This window comes from Hyalella azteca, unplaced genomic scaffold (genome assembly GCF_000764305.2).
Source record: "Hyalella azteca isolate HAZT.00-mixed unplaced genomic scaffold, Hazt_2.0.2 contig12078, whole genome shotgun sequence".
Taxonomy (NCBI): Eukaryota; Metazoa; Arthropoda; class Malacostraca; order Amphipoda; family Hyalellidae; genus Hyalella; species Hyalella azteca.
This window is the reverse complement of record NW_025942046.1, coordinates 77,041-97,942: the sequence shown is the minus strand read 5'-3', so window position 1 is coordinate 97,942 and position 20,902 is coordinate 77,041. Positions and strand designations below refer to the sequence as shown.

The 20,902-nt window shown below is 38.4% G+C and overlaps 1 protein-coding gene across 1 annotated transcript in view; it reads left to right on the top strand.

Annotated features, from left to right (window-relative positions):
* Positions 1-20,902, top strand: part of LOC108666666 (putative neural-cadherin 2) — a 138,852-nt gene that overhangs the window by 53,573 nt on the left and 64,377 nt on the right. The window contains exon 3 of the mRNA XM_047883127.1: positions 17,461-17,580. Coding sequence (XP_047739083.1) covers positions 17,461-17,580 — 120 coding nt within the window. The remainder of the gene's footprint in view (positions 1-17,460; positions 17,581-20,902) is intronic.

Here is a 20,902-nt window from a genome sequence, read left to right as displayed (position 1 = left end):
AAATTTTTGAGTTTTCAGTAGGTTCCTTGGGTCAGCCCTAAAATTCCTTACGTCTTATTTATCGCGCTTCTTTGAGATTTAGGTAAGTATTATTTATATGCCGTTATTTAAATCATTTTTATTATTTGCGTAGGATTTTTGTTTTTGTATCAAATCAGACAAAAATTTCCTGAATTTACGGTGAATTTCAGTCATTTTACGCAATTTCAAGTAACTAGAAATTGCGTTTTTGCTATATGTGGTACTACATTCGGCAGTTTACCATGAAGCGTTGAAATATAAGCTAATAATTCCTGTCAGATGTTAACTTAAACTATTGATTCATTGTTTTTTAAGCTAGAAAATTAGTTAGTTCCATTAATAAAGCTCTATTTTAAGGACGTGGCAGTAGGCCGATTTTGTCTGAATGGCTGGAATTTTGCATTGGAAATTTGTACTTTTTTGCTTTGACCCCCAAAAAATGCCACTTCAAACCTTCATGGGAACCGTCTCGAAATTAATATATCCAAGTGACTTCAAATGACTTTTCGTATACGACGATCAAATTTTATCTCATTCAATATATTTTTAGCCGTAATCCACACTTTATTAAAATTTGTTCAGAACTCTGCGCACGTTAATTTGTAGGATGCTAATCAAAGCTAAATCTCAGTGCCACGCTAATTGATGTTTAAATCTTTGTTATCGGTCAAAAGCCAATTGCAAAATTTTCGTGCAAAATTGGGCAGCTTCCCTTCACCGCAATTTCCGAACCAAATCCTTCTTAGGGTTTGGCCCTTGATAAAGCGCTGGTTTCTTGTGAGCCGCTGGCCTCTATCAGGCCTCATTTTTCTGGTTTCGAATTTTGTAAGCTGCTTTTCACCTAAAATCGCGCTAGACGTGATCAATGGCCGCTAGATTGCTTAATGCATTCATATGCAACGCAATCTCGAATGCCCTCTTGATGAAGTAGCTATCGGTCTCCGATCCTCATTTGAATGCCGGCTATCATAATCGTAATTGATGGTAAAGAGAAATTAGCATTAAGCGCAGTTATTGCAATCTGGTAATTTCAGAGCACTGCATTTAGGGCCATTATTCCCACTGCTCTCGCTAATTGATATTTAACCGTTGAATGTATTCCAAAATTGGAACTTTTTCTTAGAGACACCTGAATTTTTTCAGGGGTCAGCATATCTACGATGTGCAAATTATTGTAATCTTGGACCTACGTTTAAATTTTTTGTTAGTCTAGATGAAGCCTGGCATCGTAAATATGAGTACATGGGGCTGATCGATGGCATATCCATAATACTTATCCTATCGCGATATCATTAAGAAATTTAATTTATATCGGTGGAATCCTGTGAAATTTACTAACGAAGAGAAAGATTTCACGATGAAAATGTGATTTTTTCTTTACATGTGTACATTTTTTTCCAAAAAGGAAAATCTTGAAATTTCTTAATATTTCAAACCATGACTTGCACGAGAGTTTTGTGATGAATGTGAGTTTGGAAATGATTCTCTTTAATCATGGAATTCAAGTTTTAGAATTATTTTCAGGATTCTGGACGATGAGGTTTGAGATTACCGGATTCAGGATGACGGTATTTGAAATAACGAGATTTCGAAATTGCAAGTTCCATCTATCTTGGGCAACGTCACTCATATAGAAAAATATTTACAACTGAAAGCCCGTAAAACCTTAATTATGAAAATATGTGAAGAAAACTTTCAACGTTTAATCTGATAATTTGTTCAAAAATTTAAGGCTCATGTTGTAGAATGATTTGCGTTTTTTTTATAATTATTGAAATGGTCTATAAAATTTTCGCTTCGTCTTATTGTGAGACAGAAAAACACGAAGTAAATTAATTATTTTGACCATTATGAGAATTGTTGGCCATTACATGGGGTTGGAAGTCACTCAGTTGAATGCACTAATTTCGAGGTTGCATTAAATTACACGCATTAGAATTGGAAGCCTTGCATTGCACATGGTACGAAAAACGTGTATCTATACCGGCCACAAAACGTACAGAGTGCATTGCACTCGACGCTATGCCGGCTATAAATTGCACCCCGTGGAATACTGACTATGAATTAATGTTAGTACAATGCACCTAGTATAATGCTTACTGTGTGCAACATACAATACACATAGTTGCACCAAGTGCAATACACGAGCCTTTAACCGCTCACTTCTCAGATCATCCGCGAATCAAGAGCGGCCGTGCATAGGCCGTACTAGGCCGTTTCTCAGGCGGCATCCAATCTTTACCTTTTCTCGACGCTAAGAAGCGATGGCTGCAGACACTCCTTTGTCTCCCGCCGCTCGACAATCCCGTCTGATTTTTTCGACCTCGTCGTTTTGTTCTCGGCGGCAATTTTCTCCAGTCACGGGAATTCGTTGAGCTGTAACCGCATGTTTGCTAAGCAAATGACTCCCTCGATACCATCCCTGCTCAGGTGAAACTCGTATAGTCGTTATTTCGCCGGCGATTTATTGAGTTTTAGTCGGCCATCAGTTTCAATAGGCGTTTAATTTGACGATCTATCGCCACATCAGAATGGTTAGCCTATCGAGCATGCAGGCCACCTTTCTTAAAACGGATAAATCCGTCAAGACAAATGATGTTGAAATAACAGTGATTACGTGTTGATTTCTTTGAAACAACGGTTCATCAACGTCATACAACGTAAAAGGGCGTCGGGATGTTAGGTCTATTTTAAGGTGCCCTGCACTGCAGTTAGTTACTGAACCGAAATGCAGACACTGCACTGAGTTGTTACTGCACTGAGGTGCTGTTGCATTGTTCAGTTAATACACCTAGGGTTTGTCACTCTCCCTGTTACGTAAACACTAATATTCCCCTGTACAATAATTGCACCTTACCAAGTTCTGCCTCGAGTTGCTTCTAATTATCGGCAAAAGCTGCGTGACTCAGCACATTCCATCAACTCTTAATGAGCGCTTGTCATAGGCGGTGCTTAAAGCAATCACTCACATTGTTTAATCACCTGGCACTAGTTCACGTACGTTGCACTTGTATATGTCAATTGGACGAGTTGCAGAGTTAGCGTAACTTACTGGGTGTGTCTTGGTAAGCAAAAGTTCCTCAGGATTACCGTGACCTGTGCGACTCATCTTCGTTAATGTCATTATTGTCAACAAAGTCATTATTCTTCTCATGTTGCTTATTGTCAAGCGTGAGCCCTAGCGAATGAGAGCTTAATGAATTTCGGTACTAGTATAAAAGGTAAGATAATAAAAATTATAAAGACACCTAATGGAAGAACTTTTATTCATACGTCGAAAGAACATCGGCCAATAAAAACCAAAAATGAGTAGATGTATTTGCTCTGCAGAAAAATTTGCGGAAATTATGATAGGTACTGAAATTAGAGGTTTCCTATAATGATATTTGGATTTACGAGTCACTGATGCAATAATGCGTCTCTCTCTCTTGATCTCACCCTGAGAACGTGTTCACTGTGCATGATAATTTAGAAGTATATATAAAGAACAAGAAACGTGGGTATAAAATCTTAGTTGTCAGGTTGGGTCCAATGGTTGGGTGTATTCTTATGTGCATGGGGCGAGTACAGGTATGAAATTTTAGAAATCTACCCAAGAATTGGTTCAAGTTATACTTGAAACGCAACGAATGTGTCACTATAACAATCCCGGCAGGACAATAAATGAAATTACTAACCTGTCATTATCCTTTTAGGGGACCATTGAAAGAGTTAGATTAGAGAGCTATAAGAATGGAAAAATAAAAATAGTATTAGGTGTATTTGTTCGTAGAAGAAGTGTCAAATAAGAGCAAACAGGCGTGCAAAGTTATATCCAAGCTCTAAGACTAAAATTTAAATTCATTCAAGCACAAAAGCTTCATGGAATCATCGAAATCCAATCGAGTTCAACCTCTGGCGTGAATCCAGTGCAATAAAGACTTAAACGAACGAATGCGCGAACATGCAATCAATACTTATGAAGCAAATTGTAAACACACTCGCACAATCTCAAATTAAGTTGAAGAAAAGCAAGAGTTAACGTGGCTTGTAATAAAGTTAAAGCCGAAGGTCGTCACAGGGGCAAGGTTAAGGTAATAATAATTCTGATTGAGCTAATGATCGACGATTTCGTCTCCTAACACGCGTCTAACGACAAGTGTACTGACAATCGACCGTTACTTGATAATAAATTTTAACAGGCGTACTAGTTATTTATAAAAATTTGTTCATCTTAACATTTTTTCACTTAGTTCCTTAATTTAATTATTGTTAAATTTTATTTCCGAATCAATACAATTTCGTATTATTCAATAGATGTAAATAGACAAAATAACTTCGAATTTATTTAGATCTAGTTTTAAAAATTATTGAGCAAAAATATTTTTCTGAAAATTAAATTTCTTTTTATGTATACTTTATTTTCTACTGCAAAAAACGCTTTTCTTTTCCTTTTATTTAAGAAGTGCGAACACAGACCCTTATTTAAGATTCAGTAATTAATTCATAATCCCCGTTCGTGAACTCAATAGTAAATTTTCCTCAATTAAAACTAATGTGTACAGACAACGACATCTTGTGAAGAAATATTTAGTATATCCTTAATCTGCACAGTTATGGCGAAAAATAACTACCAGCTAACTAGGTTATATATTCACCGACAGAGTAGTTGTACCTTTGTATTTTATTTATTTCCAGTATGCTAATTAACTTTTTTATAATAATCACCACAAAACAAGTCATCATCCTAATGGTCTCTATTTGTTATAAGCGAGCAATCATAATCTTCAATTCTCAACAAAGCTCCTGCTGTAATCTATAAATTTCCGGGCAAAAGTTAATATTCTAATAAATTTGAAGAAGTCGCTTGATTGCAGCAATAAACCGTAAATTTAGAGCAATGTTCCACAATTTTTGCGGCCGAACTTTTAATGTCGCACTCCTCTGCCTGGTCAACTAATTAAGCTGCGCTGATGCTGCTAATCACCGTGACGTATGGCGTGCTGTCTTACTACCGGGCAGGGGTCGCGTGAATGTTGTTAGTGCGCGCGAGTTACGCTAGTATGAATGTTTCTGTGAATGTGAATCACGTGATCGTGCGATCATACAAACGTATGACTTTAGTTGTATGTTATATATGTTATATGCATACCAACCTATAACGTTAGTTATATGTTGGTATATACCGTGTGTTTATATATACGGTCATTTGTAATGAATATTTTAGTTAGAGAGATGAATCGGAATTCTTACTTTTCCATAATTTTTGAGGGCATTTTAAATCGAAGCTTAGGTTTTTATGGAAGAGTTACTGCCCTTCTTCAAGAGTTCGATGGGCTTCCAGATTAAATTCGAAGTAAAGAACTTGAATTAATGTCCAGATCAGTTACGATCCGAAGTTTTATTCAAGCTCGCTTCAGCCGCTCCAAAATTTGTTCTAAAGTCCAATAAAATGTCAATCGGATTAGAACTTTTGTTCACCGCAGCGACTCGGCCGCGTTCCACTTGCAAGCTCGTAAGCGACGTTAGTTCCCTCCTACGGTTCTCACTACCGACAAAGTTATAATTATATTATCGATAATTGTAACAGGGTTCTTGGGTTATTTTGATTTATAGTCAAGCTAAATTTTAACAGTTAATACGATAAGTTTTATTTTGAGGCCACTTCCAGAGAGGATTTCTTACAGAGTTCACCTTGTATGAATAAGCACTGGGTCTAAGTTGAAGGTTCAGGCAGGCCTCTGTGTTACTTTTTTGGTAAACAACTAAGAAAAATACAAACATTCGTTTGAATGTTCCTCTATTAGGAATACTATGGGTCTTTTTTGCATATCCTACGCTGGTTCACGCTTGATTTGATACTTTTCATTTTTGAAGCATAAAAATATTCTTGCTGTGTTTTGGAACTTTCTACAGCGTGCCTGAAATTATGCGCCGGTCAATTCATCGACTTGTAGCGTCTGGGACCGCTGAGGCTAAATTCAAGGAAGGTGCCAAGGCTGTCTTGCTGCTCACAGCTGCCAAGGTTGTGTTGCTGCTCACAGCTGCCTGCCAAGGTTGTGTTGCTGCTCACAGCTGCTAAGGCTGGGTTGCTGCTCACAGCTGCCAAGGTTGTGTTGCTGCTTACAGCTGCCTTATATATGTTGCTGCTCACAGCTGCCAAGGTTGTCTTGCTGCTCACAGCTGCCAAGGTTGTGTTGATGCTCACAGCTGCCAAGGTCGTCTTGCTGCTCACAGATGCCAAGGCTGTTTTGCTGCTCACAGCTGCCAAGGTTGTCTTGCTGCTCACAGCTGCCAAGGCTGTGTTTGCTGCTCACAGCTGCCAAGGTTGGGTTGCTACTCACAGCTACCAAGGCTGTGTTTGCTGCTCACAGCTGCCAAGGCTGTGTTTGCTGCTCACACCTGCCAAGGCTGTGTTGCTGCTCATAGCTGCCAAGGTTGGGTTGCTACTCACAGCTGCCAAGGCTGTGTTGCTCCGTGTTGCTGCTCACAGCTGCCAAGGCTGTTACTCTTCCTAAGCTATGGGCACCGACATGCCGGTTAAATTACTTGGAATACCGTTGAAATTTATTGGAATGCCGCGGAACTCTTCGTGATTATATTGAAACTCGTACAAATTCTATTCAGATATTATATAAACCCGTTGATGTTCTCGTGTATGGAACAAGGTTAAGGGGCAGTTGAAATTCAGTTTCATCATACTCTGATAAGACTTTTACCCTAACCTAAACCATTAAAAAGCGTACTAAATGCATGGCGCTTGCTTCAAAAACCTAATTTTAGCCATGATGGCATCTGACGTTCACTAGACATTGACTCATTACCTTACTCGCATTTTTCCGACTTAATAGTTCGTATTAGGTAAACTTTACGATAGAATCAAAGGTCATTTGCACAATATTGAAGAGAAGCTATGAAGCAGACCGCAAACCTCGACGACATACCGTCGGCCATCCTGTAAGATTTCAATTGTGCAAGTTCAAGGTTCCCTCAGTCGAGCACAAACTTTCGCAATGATTTAGACCATTCATGATCGGTATCTGAATTATATAAAGTAAGATAATAATTAAGGTTTAATATTTATTCACGGTTTCATCAATGGAGCTTAGAGTTTTGTGATAATTTCGGACATTCATTGTCGGTATTTGAATTGTGTTTTTAAATAAGTTTACAATACTAGTTTAATATTAGTCAAGGGCTCAACAATGGACCACAAACTTTTGTTTGTGCTCTATTCTTTGTTTCAATTTCGAACATTATGATCGGTATAATAATTGCATTAAATAAATTATTTATGCAAGTTAATTATAATCTCAGCGCAGCCGAGGCAGCCAAAACTAGCTGCAACAGGTTCGATCGCTCGCCCTGCTGCTACTTCTCACGGGAAAGGTTAAAAAAGGTTTAAACGCTTAAAGGTTAAAACCAAGACTTGGACTCTAAAAATATGCATCTGATCACAACGAGGCAGCCTCGCGTGCATCTGCTTCAATGTTTGGCATAGTGACTTTGAATAGCGTTCAATTGCTCACTGTTACGTTAAATAGCTAAACTTGGTAACTTTTGTTATCGTTCACATGCTCATTATTTCTCTATATGAATGCGACTTATTTTAATTAATTTGACACTACGTTTTGTCGACTTGACCTTGAATGGCTGACAATACCTGATTAAAAGACTTTGATTAGATCGATTGAATTGGAAGTTTCGATGCGAAATATTTATTAGTGAAAGTGAGTACAATATATGCGTCATGACTTCAGTGATCAGCTCTGTGGAAATTAAAAATTTTCGAAACAATTTTAGCTCACAATTTTTACGCAAATAATGTGCTTACTGAGTATGCTTTTACCGCATAATAAATATACATTACAATGATAGAATTTTATCTGTATGCTTCAGACTTGATTGCGTTCCAGCAATGAATGACTACGCCAAAAGTGTCGATAGCTTTAGTGAAATATTATACGTTAATGAAGATGCAACGCGGGTGCTTGTTTCCACGAAAATAACTGAAAACATCCGCGAATAATGCATTACTTATTGGAAATTATGGAAATTGTGAAGATTGCACTTATTCCTAACCATTCATTAAACACACGTGTACTGATTGCTTTTATTTCACGATGGTAATTGACGACGCTTTTTTCTATTAAAGCCGAGTTATCGGTGGCCAATCATTCGCCTAAAAGTCAGCAGTGATGGGTAATTGGTAGCTCGGTTTTGCAAATTATACGATCGTGTTTTGTACAGCACAACGTGCAGCATTGAGGGTGCTTGTTGGTGACCTTTTTAATTTCCTTTTTAGCACATTTTCTCATTTATGAAAAAATGCACTATTGTGATCGCCATGTCCGTCTGTCCGTCCGTTTGTCTGTCCGTCCGTGACTTCACGTTTTCGTCGACGAGAAAATACGCTCCCTGTCACTCACCGCAATAACATAATTGTAACAGGGCTGGGTGCAGTATATGGTAATATTTTTTAAGATAGTTCCTATATTAATTTGGTATGATCAACTAGCGACTCTAGATTTTCACGGACAATTTGGGCCTATCAAGCCAAATGTAAACGAGGCGGTCTCAACCTGCATGAATTACGCGTAGCAACTCGAAGCGGCAGCGCCAAGCTCGCTTCCGGGCTACTATCTCGAAGATCTTTACGATGTTCGTAAGTCGTACGAGGAGATGAGTTGTGCGATGACCGCAATTTATATGGTGATCACTATTAATGAGAAGATCGCAAATTACGCGAGGATCGTAAGTTACGCGAGGATCGCAAGTTACGCGAGGATCACAAGATACGCGATTTTTGTGAGGTAATGCTTAATTTTTTCCTTTTATTTTTTTGTACATGTGCACTTATGATGACTTGCACGTGCGTTGGATGTCTCCGATTAATGAGATAATTTCATGAATCTCCGTAATTAATTCAATATAATAAATATTGTTCTGAGAATTTTTCACACATAAGAACGATGTTCTGTTCCTGACAAAAAATGCTATTTAATGATTGTCTTCAGTTTATATCCGATGTGGACCGGCCACAGTTTTGCCTGGAATGGAATTAATCTGGAATGCAATTCCCAGAACAAAGGCTCCTCATTTAGGAATGATACCGCAGCCTTTGATCTACACGAACCTACATGCGCAGAAATGAACGAGTTGGGATGGCTCACTTGGATAAGCCCATTGAAAGCTCTAGAAGCAATCCACTCTAATGGATCTTTTTGACTCGCTTCTCTTGCATGACTCAATTTTGTATGTAACATTTGATTCACCTGATGAATAATTCTAAAATGGGTGATAGTCTTGCCACAGAGAACTACGATTTTCGTTCAAACGCTGGATGTGAAGTGAGCAATACCGACTCTAAGTTTTTTCTGAGTGTAACCAAGATGGCATTAGTAAAACAAAGGTTTTCTCAGTCACGAATATCGCTTCGGTCACGAATACATCACAGCCTACCGCACAGCTCTTCCCTGATGGTGAATATGTTTAGCGAGTTTCTCCAGAGCCGCCAAATGAACTGATAAAATATTAATGATTGTTTCCATGACGACGAACGCGATCCACTTGATCGTGTGAGCCACCGCATGCCGGGTATGCTATGTCCGAGTTTCATTATCGTATCTATTATTATTATAAACAAACTGTGATGATGAATAATGTATGGCATATAAGTAATGTTGTAACAATTATCGGCGTACTGTCTGTGGCCAACTATCAGCCAGCGTTTATGATGTTTCGAGAATACTATTGATAAAATGAAATGATAGAACATCATATTATATACGACGTTTCGACAGTACTACTTATAAAATAAAATGATAGAACACCATATTTTATATGATGTTTCGGTAATACTATTATTTGTTCAGCACTTTTCAATGAACTTTGAACCTTAGGTTTTTGATTAATGAAATCCAGTTCTATAGCATTATTGTGAACCAATGATTACTCTATAAATAAGGCTTTTTTAACGTGTCGAGTAATTGGCATGTTCAAAAATCTAGGCGCTGTGATGCGTCTGCCTGACACTTCTGATTCATTGATCACTTCAGACTTTCGCACTTGGTTCACTTGAAGAAATTGTAATTGCAGGGACAGTTTCTAAGAGAAGGCAAAATTTGATCGAATGGTCAATTCTTACATTTATTTGCGTGAATGTCGAGCGTCGGCTGCCATTTCTGACATCGTAAAATATTACTATTCGTCAGTGCATACTAAGTTTAGCCGGCATTTCGGTGTGGATGAGAACGACAACAATTGGTGCAAGTGATGAAGAAGTACTCTGATATTTTAACATCATGTAAAATGTTGCGTTTATTGATGGATGGATTTCTGTACTGCAAATTCGTGAGATTGTATATTTCTTTGACTAACCACTCCTACAGAAATCTCCTAAACCTTAAAATTATGCTTTTTACTTTGAATGAAACTGTACAATTCAAAAGAAAATTTAATTAATATGAGAAGCTAGGAGCATCTATCTCGGAACTAATTTGTGAAGCACGTGTGTTGAAATTGACTAGAAATGAAGAAATTAGTATAGGTGGTTGAGGATTGTCGAACAAACCTTTTTCTATTAGCTCTGAATTTTGATTAATTCCATGCAACGTACTGTATAATTCATCTGCATAGGAAGTTTACACGTGAATAGAAACAGAACTTCCCGAGTGAATAATTGCATTGAATCATTAAAAGAAATTATAAAAATAGTTTTATTATAGATGTACAAACGACAGTCGACTCCGATATTGGGCAAGGTGATCAATAAATACTATTACTATGCGTGTGACACGCACAGGTGGACGCCCTTCAAGGCGTCCGCATGAGACACGTTCGTGTGTCTCATTTTGGCGTGAAGTGTCTGCTCATTCCATTCGGTGTCTGCACGAGTAGCGTTCGTGCGTCTCATTTGGCGTGGTCTGCTCATTCCATTGCCAGGTCATTCCATTTGATGTCTGCACGTGTTGCGTTCGCGTGTCTCATTTTGGCATGAAGTGTCTGCCCATTCCATTCGATGTGTACACAATATACAGGATGTTTGTGGAACATTCATTCTACTCCGGTTTCGTGCGCGATACGTTAGTTTGTGCAACTGCAAACTAAAGTTAGTATTCGTTTTACTCATTGTCGAGTTACTTAATAATTCGTCGACAGCCTTGACACTTATTACTTCTTGACACCTTAAGGGGACCGACCTAGCTAAAATTTTCAATTTTGACGTTTTTCGGTTTTTGTGCTCATCTGAAAGCTGGAATTCTGCTCTTTCCAATGGTACCACTGCCATCGCTGTACGCCAATATTTACGTTAATGACGTCTCTTTAAAGGGAAGCGGGTGGGAGAGTTCTTTAAGAAATTAGATATAAATTAATTAGCTGATGAAATCTTTGAATATAGTTTCTACTTGAGTTGTGCTGCAGTTACATGCTTAGTCTCATCTTAAAGCTGACATTCTGAGCTTTCCAACGATACTACTGCCATCTATATACGGCAATATTGACGCAGATGGCCCGCCTTTATTTGGGGGCGGGGGGTGGAGTTCTTAAGTAAATAGACGATAGAAAATTACAGCAGCAAGACTACATATCTGGGTGCATCTGTCATCTGAGCTCAGTTACCCTCCTAGCTTTGAACGGAGAGGTGCGCTACAAGTTGCTGCTTGCATCCTTGAGTGGACTAAGCTACAGAAGCCTGTACTTTGGTATCCATGCTACATTGAATGCCTATTTCGAGGCGCACGGGACTTTGTCGCGCCGTCCTGAAAAATTTGAAAAGTTCAACTTACTGTCACGGAAAACCTATCTCCTCCTACAGTTTTTAAGCTACAGCAATGAGACATATACCGTTCGATTCGTAAAGACCAGGCCTATCGACTCTAACATCACTTTTTTGAATTTCGGTCTGGTTCGTTTTTTATATGGGGAAGAAGGGGGGGGAGGGGTGAAAAATGTAAAAAATGGGAAAAAAACGTCATAAAAACAAAACTAGGTGGAAAATGAAAAAAGTGATGTTAGAGTCGATAGATATGGTCTTTACGAATCGAATGATACGTGTCTCGATGTTGTAGGATGATATTTGTGGGAGGAGATAGATTTTCTGAAGTACCCCTTTTTAGCCGTTTTCTATGAATTTCACGTTTTCTATCAATTTTTTCGAAAAATTCATAGGAGCAAAATGTTTTTTTTTTACATTTTACGTATGTATGTGAAGTTTCATGACAATCGGATAATAACTGTAGAAGTTTTCCGTATGCTAGGTCGGTCCCCTTAAATAGGTGATTGCAGCGTAATTTTCAGCTCCCATTCAAATGGCGAACAATTTTCCGTTGAAAATAATTCAGCGTTACGAAATATAAATAATTAATTTTTTATCAGAGATGGCGTTCAGCCAGTTCTGTCATCTTAGATTAGCTGCTGCCCATAGCGGCTCTCTCGTCTGCCCGTATAAGTACAGTGCTAAATAACCGATGCTTATAATAAGCCTCGAATTCATGCCTTATGTTTGAAAAGTTGTTCACTGGTATTGGAATTTTGGTGAGCGTTGATTAAATCTCCTTTGTTTTCTCTATAATCTTACCTGAATATGCTGAACATTCTATTCTTGAACGGTTCCACACGAACTTGGGTGGGAATGATAGCCTAATGCTGTGCATAATGTATTAGTGCTTGATAAATTCCAACATGTGTACATTTTTTATCATGATGTACCAACATTTGCCGTGCTGCGTTCTCCTGTGAAATTATCAGTATCATATTCTCTAATTTTGTGTCCTTATGTCATTTATGATTTACTATTATTATAGAAATCAATAGTACTTACTGCACCTAACCTCGGATATCATCTCTTTTATTGTGACTCCTAACAGCAAATGATTTATCACGTTAAATTGCATATGCTTTGTGAATATGTCAATTACCTTACCTGATAAATATATCGTATGTATGATACTGACCAGTATTATTGGGACGTATACCATCCCTGTTTCACGTTGGCGGTCAACAAATAAGAGTTCCAGCAAGCCAATTGTCTTGTGCATCGAGGAGACTCGAACAAAAGCTAATTTCAATGAGTTATTGGTCCCCGTAATTTGTGATGAAAGTGGAATATATAATACTTGACCCCTGGTTCTGATCTGCGAAGAGGTTATGGCAACAGGGGGCTGATTATGCAAGACCGCCTGAATGACAACATCTCCATGTTGACTTTCAACATACCACACCGTGCCATCCATCGCTTCAGTGGACTTGGGAATTAATAAGAAGTCATGTTCTAGTGAAATGTTTCTTTTCTTCTCGCGTAATAGGTCATGAATTCCATGTTCTATATAAACACGCAGAAGATGACAGAATTTATCGTATAATTTATATTCAAATCATGTGTGTGTTTCAACACTAACCTATATAATACTGCATCCTAATTGTGAAGGAATTGCTTGAACCAATAAGTGTGTACTTCATAAAGGTTTATCTCAGATACGGTGCGTGTAATAAATTTATAATACGGTTAATATAGTAATAAATTTGAGTCAATATTTTCTTGTGTGAACGGATAGCAAGTTAAGAACCAAGTTGTGTCTTAATGCTAAATAAATTATCGACTGCATGTAACAAGCTGCTGTGAAGAATTAACTTCACAGTTGGTACTGGTGCTAACTACGAAAGTCTGATGTGCTTAAACATTTTAAATGTATTAAAAATTACAGATGCATTATAATTATGCACTTAGAAAAAAAATTATATCAATATTTCATTGAAATTATGCCCGCAGAAGAAAGTTTAGGAATAGTTTCAATGGTTGCATATAAACTGCCCATATGAATGTAGTCGAAGTGAGTCTCCGCGTAGCACCTGGTGAATATTCAGTTGAAAACTTGATCTGAAGCTTACTCATCAATATCATGGATCCAGCCACTATACTACGCCTCATCACCAACAGCACATGGATCAGTGAGTATCAGAAGAGTAATGAGTGTGGGTATTCCTCGCGTGTAATATGAATGAGAGGTGAACAAACGAGTCTCAAATTAGTGAGTGAACATTTCGGGGTTGCTGATCATACTTTTTTCGCAAAATTGCTCTAAATTTTCTTGGATTACAAGTTGAAAATCTAGCAAGTTTTTGCACAAATTTATTTCGCTGTCATTCAGCCGTGAGAAAATTTTTCCGCATTGGGTTTCATCTGGTTTCACTAAACTAGTATTTAGAGTGTCCCGATTTGATAGTAAAATTAGCACTTATTTTCTTGCAGTCTTTTAAAATCCTTATTAATTCCATTAAACATTTCTCGACCAGCTGGCGAAGAAATGCCATCATTGTAAAAACTTAGACTCTTAATTTTTGTAACTCTTCCTTTAAATTTAATAAGTTCTCTTAATTTTTCTTTTAACCTCTTTGAGAATATTTCCTAGAAAACTTCAGACTGTGATTTCCTTAGAAAATATGACCTTGAAAGTCAAGATATCCATCAGATTAATGCGGCAAGCAGGATTTATTTGAACCAGAAATGGTACTTATTATTTATATTCAGTGAAAGGCACATGCAAATGCGCCTTGAATTATTTAATGATATAATAATGGAGATAAACTCGAAAATGGTTCAAACTGAATTTGATCTTTAGGATATTTAATGAGAAGATCCTATGTCACAGCAAGTATTAAGAGGTCAACGAGTAAATCATGTTGGTCGAGTAAATAATGGAAGAAAAATAAGGTAAATATCTTAAATTAATGTATATAAATATCTTGTATATAAAAATAATATACGTTTAAAAATTACTTTTTAAAGACAACACTTCTAAAGAATCCAGTGTTTCCAATGTTATAGAATATAGATGTACAAATAATTTCTAATTTTATTTCGAATATATAATTTTTTCAAAATTATTTATTCTGTCAATTGATTCATGTATTGCCTCCGACTTCACCCAAGTGTGCAAAATTTCAGATCAATTGGACAGGTAGAAGTGTGTCAAATATCAGTTATAAGATTTGTAGCTGACAAAATTATTTTGTCATTTTTTTAATATTGAAAAAAAAAATTTGTTTAATTTTCAAAATTATTTATTGTGTCAATTGATTCATTCATTGTCTCCAACTTTACGCAAGTGTGCAAAATTTCAGATCGATTAGACAGGTAGAAGTGTGTTAAATATCGATATAAGATTTGTGGTAGACAAACAAACAAACAACAAGAAGTGAAGTTAAAGAGAAGTGTTGTAATAAATGATAAAATAAGATAATAACATCGGCTGGGCGTTGACTGTAACACTTGCAATCACAGAGCAGTGAGAAATGAAAGTTATTATATTGGAAAATAAAACTAAATATAATAAATTTTTTTTAACAGAATCGTGGTAATATTAAAACCTTGAATCGCGTTGTAATCGCGCATAAACTGTATTTAATTGTTGGCAACTCACTACGATCAATTTCATCGCGTTTTGGTCAATTTTAAGAATGCTTTATTTAAATCCTGACCGGCATATTAATGAATAATATCCGCTCAATTCATCTTTTGAAGATCCGGCTTTGAATTCCTAAATACATTAACCACAGGTTAGAACTGCCTCATTTAACACTAATTATGTACTTAGCAGTTAAGCGCGCAGATCACAGCAAGACTCGAGATATTAATTAATCAGTCTCCCCTGACGGCGCGAGCTTTGAAGACGTCAAGAAGCCTCGGCAGAGTTTGCCAGCCAAACAACCAGGCCTTCAGTACACGAGTCCTCGGCCGTATATGGCACTAGTTACGGGCGCCTACATAGTGACGCTAGTTACAGGCACCTACATAGTGGCACTAGTTATGGGCGCCTACACAGTGAAGCTAGTTACGGGCACCTACATATAGTGACGCTAGTTACAGACGCCTACATAGTGACGCTAGTTACAGACGCCTACATAGTGACGCTAGTTACGGGCGCCTACATAGTGACGCTAGTTACGGGCACCTACATAGTGACGCTAGTTACAGACGCCTACATAGTGACGCTAGTTACGGGCGCCTACATAGTGACGCTAGTTACGGGCGCCTACATAGTGTCGCTAGTTACGGGCGCCTACATAGTGACGCTAGTTACGGGCACCTACATATTGATGCTAGTTACAGGCGCCTACATAGTGATGCTAGTTACAGGCACCTACATAGTGACCCTAGTTACGGGCGCCATCATAGTGACGCTAATAAGGGGTGCTGACACGGTGGTGCTAGTATCAGTTTTACCTTTTATCTAAATTGGAACGTTTTACCTAAATTGAAACCTTACACTTGCGTGTGAATTTTTACTTTTCAGCAGTTGAGTTTATAGAAATGTAGTGTATATATTTTATTTTAATGGTATTATTTGTAGCTATGCTATTGCTTGAATATTAGTTGGATGTTATTTATTTACTACCTCAAGATTTCGCTGCTTCCTCACGATATGAAAAAATAACTTGGGCAGTGATTGTTCGTGAACGAACGTATACTCAATTTTTTCAACCATGAATAGCTTAATTTTGCGACGTTCTTATCGTGGGCTCGTTAATCGTGGTATCAAATTGGGCTGTTGTTCTATTCAATTTGTTCCTTTAGGCGGGCGTTTGCGGTAGGCGACACGGCTTTTCCATCAACTTGCCTTGCCCTGCGTGTTGTTGTAGCGCCGCTACTGCAAAGCTGGTCCCGCATCCAGCCATCCTAGTGACAAGAGATGTAGTCTCTGCTCGGATAATGCAGGAACCTTCATGTGATTTGCCTTGCAGCCAGGAATGGCAATTATTTAAAGACAATAGGGTAGAATTAGATCAAGAATATGAGTAAGCCTTTTATATGAAACGGATGCAGCACTGCGATGTATGAGAATATTATGGGCGATATGGAGTCTTAATAGTCTTTGAATCACCCCTCCTCCCCTCTTCTCTGAACCACCCTCCTCTCTTCTCTGAACCACCGTCCCCTCATCTCTGAACCACCCTCCCCTCATCTCTGAACCGCCGCGTGTACTGTATTATTCAGCGCGTGTTACTCTACTACATCCTTAGCGCTCTTTTGTAGGTGAGCATAACACAGACAATTACATTGAATTAAAAAAAGCTCGGGAATTTTCCTTGATCATAATATTAATAATCAATGTAAAATTTTGTTTGGCGGAGATAATCTATCTCAATTTCATAACAAATCCCCCTACACTTTTTATGATTAAAACGAATATATCAGTTATAATTGAAACGAATACATTAACACGAAACCAAGAAACATTAATTATTTCATCTCTGTGTGCATTGCTTACATCGTATGAATGAATGTTATAATTTCTCTAGTTCCGTGGACCGTTTTCAACGAGCAGCGTTCAGGTGATTTTATTTGAACAAATTTACAATAATGCTTCGTTATCCCATATTTTTCTGTGTAAATATCTAACGATGTGTTGCCTAATGTTATGACGATATATGCTAACAAGATTTCCTGTTTTGTTTCAGTGTCGCAGTTGATGGGAGAGGAGGAGGTTCGCTTCGAGCGCTCCCTGTACTCATTGACCCTGCCGGAAGACCACGACATGGGTGCCGTCATGACCTTGCGGGCGCAAGCTATCAACACAGGTTAGTTCTCAAGCTCATGACCACCATACTCTCCTCCAGGCTATAGTTGACTTCAGTGGGGGTTTTAAGGTCATTTTGAGTCACTGATCATCGACTTTTGAGAATCGTCACAGGTTATTATATGTTACGAAAAACTCTAGAATATCGTTTGTGGTCACTGCCCTAACAAAATTCAAGTACAGCTTAGCAGAGAATCGCTACACTCGGCTTGAAGTATTCTGGGTCTGCTTGGCCATCTGATCAAAATCAGCTTCTGATCAGAATCTACTCTCTGACTTCACTATCAACTGAAAGTGTAAGAAAGGTTGGCCGAGCCCAGGAATGCCGGGCTTGCAAGCTGCCCAGAGCTAGGCTGCCCTCTAAACCCATGCAGAGCCGGTGCGGATATAGAGCGTCTGATTTACGTGCTCATAGGCTGCCCCAACTTAGCTAATGTGTGATGAAATTTCGCTACAAGTTTCATTTAATTAAACATTTTTAATTCGCTATCAAAACCTAGACAACTTGTAGCCCGTTTCCATTTTCATATTATTGAATGGCAATTTAAGCTCACCGTGAATCTATTCAACGTTCAAGTGCAATCTTTGGATTCGACGAGCTCCTAGGCGGATTGATGCTGGCGACTCGCCTGTTCTCTGAACAGCATGAGACTCGCCTGTTGTTTTCCGGGCAGCCTTAGACTCGCCTCTTATTCTCTGCAAAGCCTGAGACTCGCCTGCTCTACTCTGGCCCGCTTGAGACTTGCTTGTTATTCTCTGTGAAGCTTGAGACTCAACTATTGTTCTCTGGGCAGCCTGAGACTCGCCTGTTGTTCTTTGGCAGGCTGAGACTCGCCTGTTGTTTCTGGGTAGCCTGTGCCTCATCGAGAAATTGTAAGCAATTATCGAGCTACCTCTGAGCTCGGCAGAAGATTGCGCAACTGAATCCTGTAAAATTGATAACAATATTTTCTCTAAATGAACCGGGACAACTGGACGAAACAAGAAATTCCCCGAAAAAAATAACGGGACAGAAGGAAAAAATTGTCCCGTTATAAATGTATGAAGCGAGGCAACACCAGTTTCCCGAATTTAAAACTTGTATCCCGGTTATTATAAAACGATATTGAACAGATGTAAAACGAGACGTAACGCAACGAGACGAGGCATGTCTTGAATATTCCAGACAAAGCGAGAAAATATTTCATTAGGATAGGAAACAAGACGACACGCCGAAAGCTCTGATCAAGGAAAAAACAAGTAAGCCCTGGATTTTTAATGGACAGTTGCCAGTCTTGGGCAAATTTGGCGACACTTGGCTGTCAAACCAACTATGCAGTTGAATTATAGGGCGGAATTAACGATGTATAGCTGTATATTGAGTGAATAATTTGCAGTTTGGCCTTTAATTGCACCTGACAAGAACGGTACGAGTCATGGACGAGTTCGGTACAAGTTGAGGCGCATTATGAAGCTGTGTCAAAGGTCCTAGTGAAAGTGGTAATTAGGAATTTTTTAAGAGCAAATAACAGGCCAGAATTCACCAAAGCGTAGACCAGGACAATATTTAGAGCAAACTTTGCGACAAAATTTACAAGGTCAACGATGGCAACTGTTGCGCATAAGTTGACACCTACTTCGTGCAACTGTGTTGAGTTCAAAGGCTGAAGAAACATCAACCCGGCCAAAACAGAGACTCTGATGTTGGCTTCATTGAATTTGATAGCCAAGAGCCAAATAAAATTTTAGTTTAATACGTCTTACATTATTATCTCTGTAAACTAAAGCCCATGTTTACATCCCTGCAAAGCTGAAAGCATTGATGAAAGCAACAACAGCGGTAGCCTACCGCAGATGTGAGTAATTAGTCTTTGTCAAGTAGGAAATTAACGCACCTCTTTCTGCTCTCTGAACTTTTTCGTTTGACAGCTCGATATTTATTCGCCAAATATTGATTAAAAGTAGCGCAACTATTTCACAGGCAGATGTCCGTTCCGTATTTTTTTAAGTTATCTACTGGCCGCTACTCGCTATTAACCCGTGGAGCTGGCAGTACCTCTGTACACGAGGCCACTAGCCCGAAAATTGCATGGTGGCGGTGAGAACTGACCAAACTGGCGGCCACAACAGTCCCCGTGTAATTAGTCATACGTCAACCTTATGAGTCAGTCGTTTAGGAGCGTTAGGACGGGCTGTCTCTAGCATTTCAAATTAGCTCACATTTGCGAGATAGGCTATATATTCTACCGTTTTACCTACTCATAGTAAAATACCTTAAAGTTGTAAACGGATCAAATGTGTTTCAGATAACGTCTGGAACACATTATTATTCAAACTTTATATTGAGGATTAACTAGTACGTCTAGTAATGTCTCGCTAAGCAAGATTTAAATTCCGGTAAGTTTTAAAACTCCTCTTTTTTTAAACCCCCTTGACTTATTTTTCTCTGGACGTCTCGTTACGATACCGTCACGGAATTCCCACAGAACGGTGAAAATCGTCCCTATTTTTATCGCTAATCGGGATAAAGCTTCTCATCGTCTCGTCCCGTATTGAAAATGGTACCAAACGCAGGAGTCTACTTGGTATTTCTTTACCATTTTGGCATTGCCTTGCTCTCCACACAACGACGCTTGACTCATCAGTCATCAGCTGGTGTTAATTATTTGGAAAATATCGGAGGCAAATTATTCTAAATTTACTTGTGTACAGAAATATGTTCGATGGAGTGCTAGTAAGTTCATTCGGCTTTGTCCCCCGCTGAATTTTTCGATGAATTTAACTTTATTGTTGTATCTCAGTGTCTTATTCTTCTCAGCTGTTGACACTTCGTTCACTATTCTTGGTTTTTCATTATCATCTTCTACTCCACAATTGATCACCATTTCTCGAACCTGACAACATGCGACCCATGCTGGCTCACAGGTCCGCTATATGCATTATTCATGAATTCATCCATTCACTGCCTGCTACATTTTCAGAGCTGCCTCTGGGGCGTCTGAGATATCCTGACTGGTTTGCAGGTTCAAAGTTGTCATGTTCGGAATAGGTTACGTGGCTGCCATGTCTAAAATAGCTTACTTGTTCAGAATTGCTCTAGCAAGAAATCATGTTCAGAATTTATATAGTGAGAAGTAATGTTCAGAATTGCTCTAGTGAGCTGTCATGTTCAGAATACCTTTCGTGAGCTGTCATGTTCAGACTTTTTCTAGTAAGAAGTCATGTTCGGAATTTATATAGTGAGAAGTAATGTTCAGAATTGCTCTAGTGAGCTGTCATGTTCAGACTTTTTCTAGTAAGAAGTCATGTTCGGAATTGCTTACAAAAATTATTGTTCAAAATAG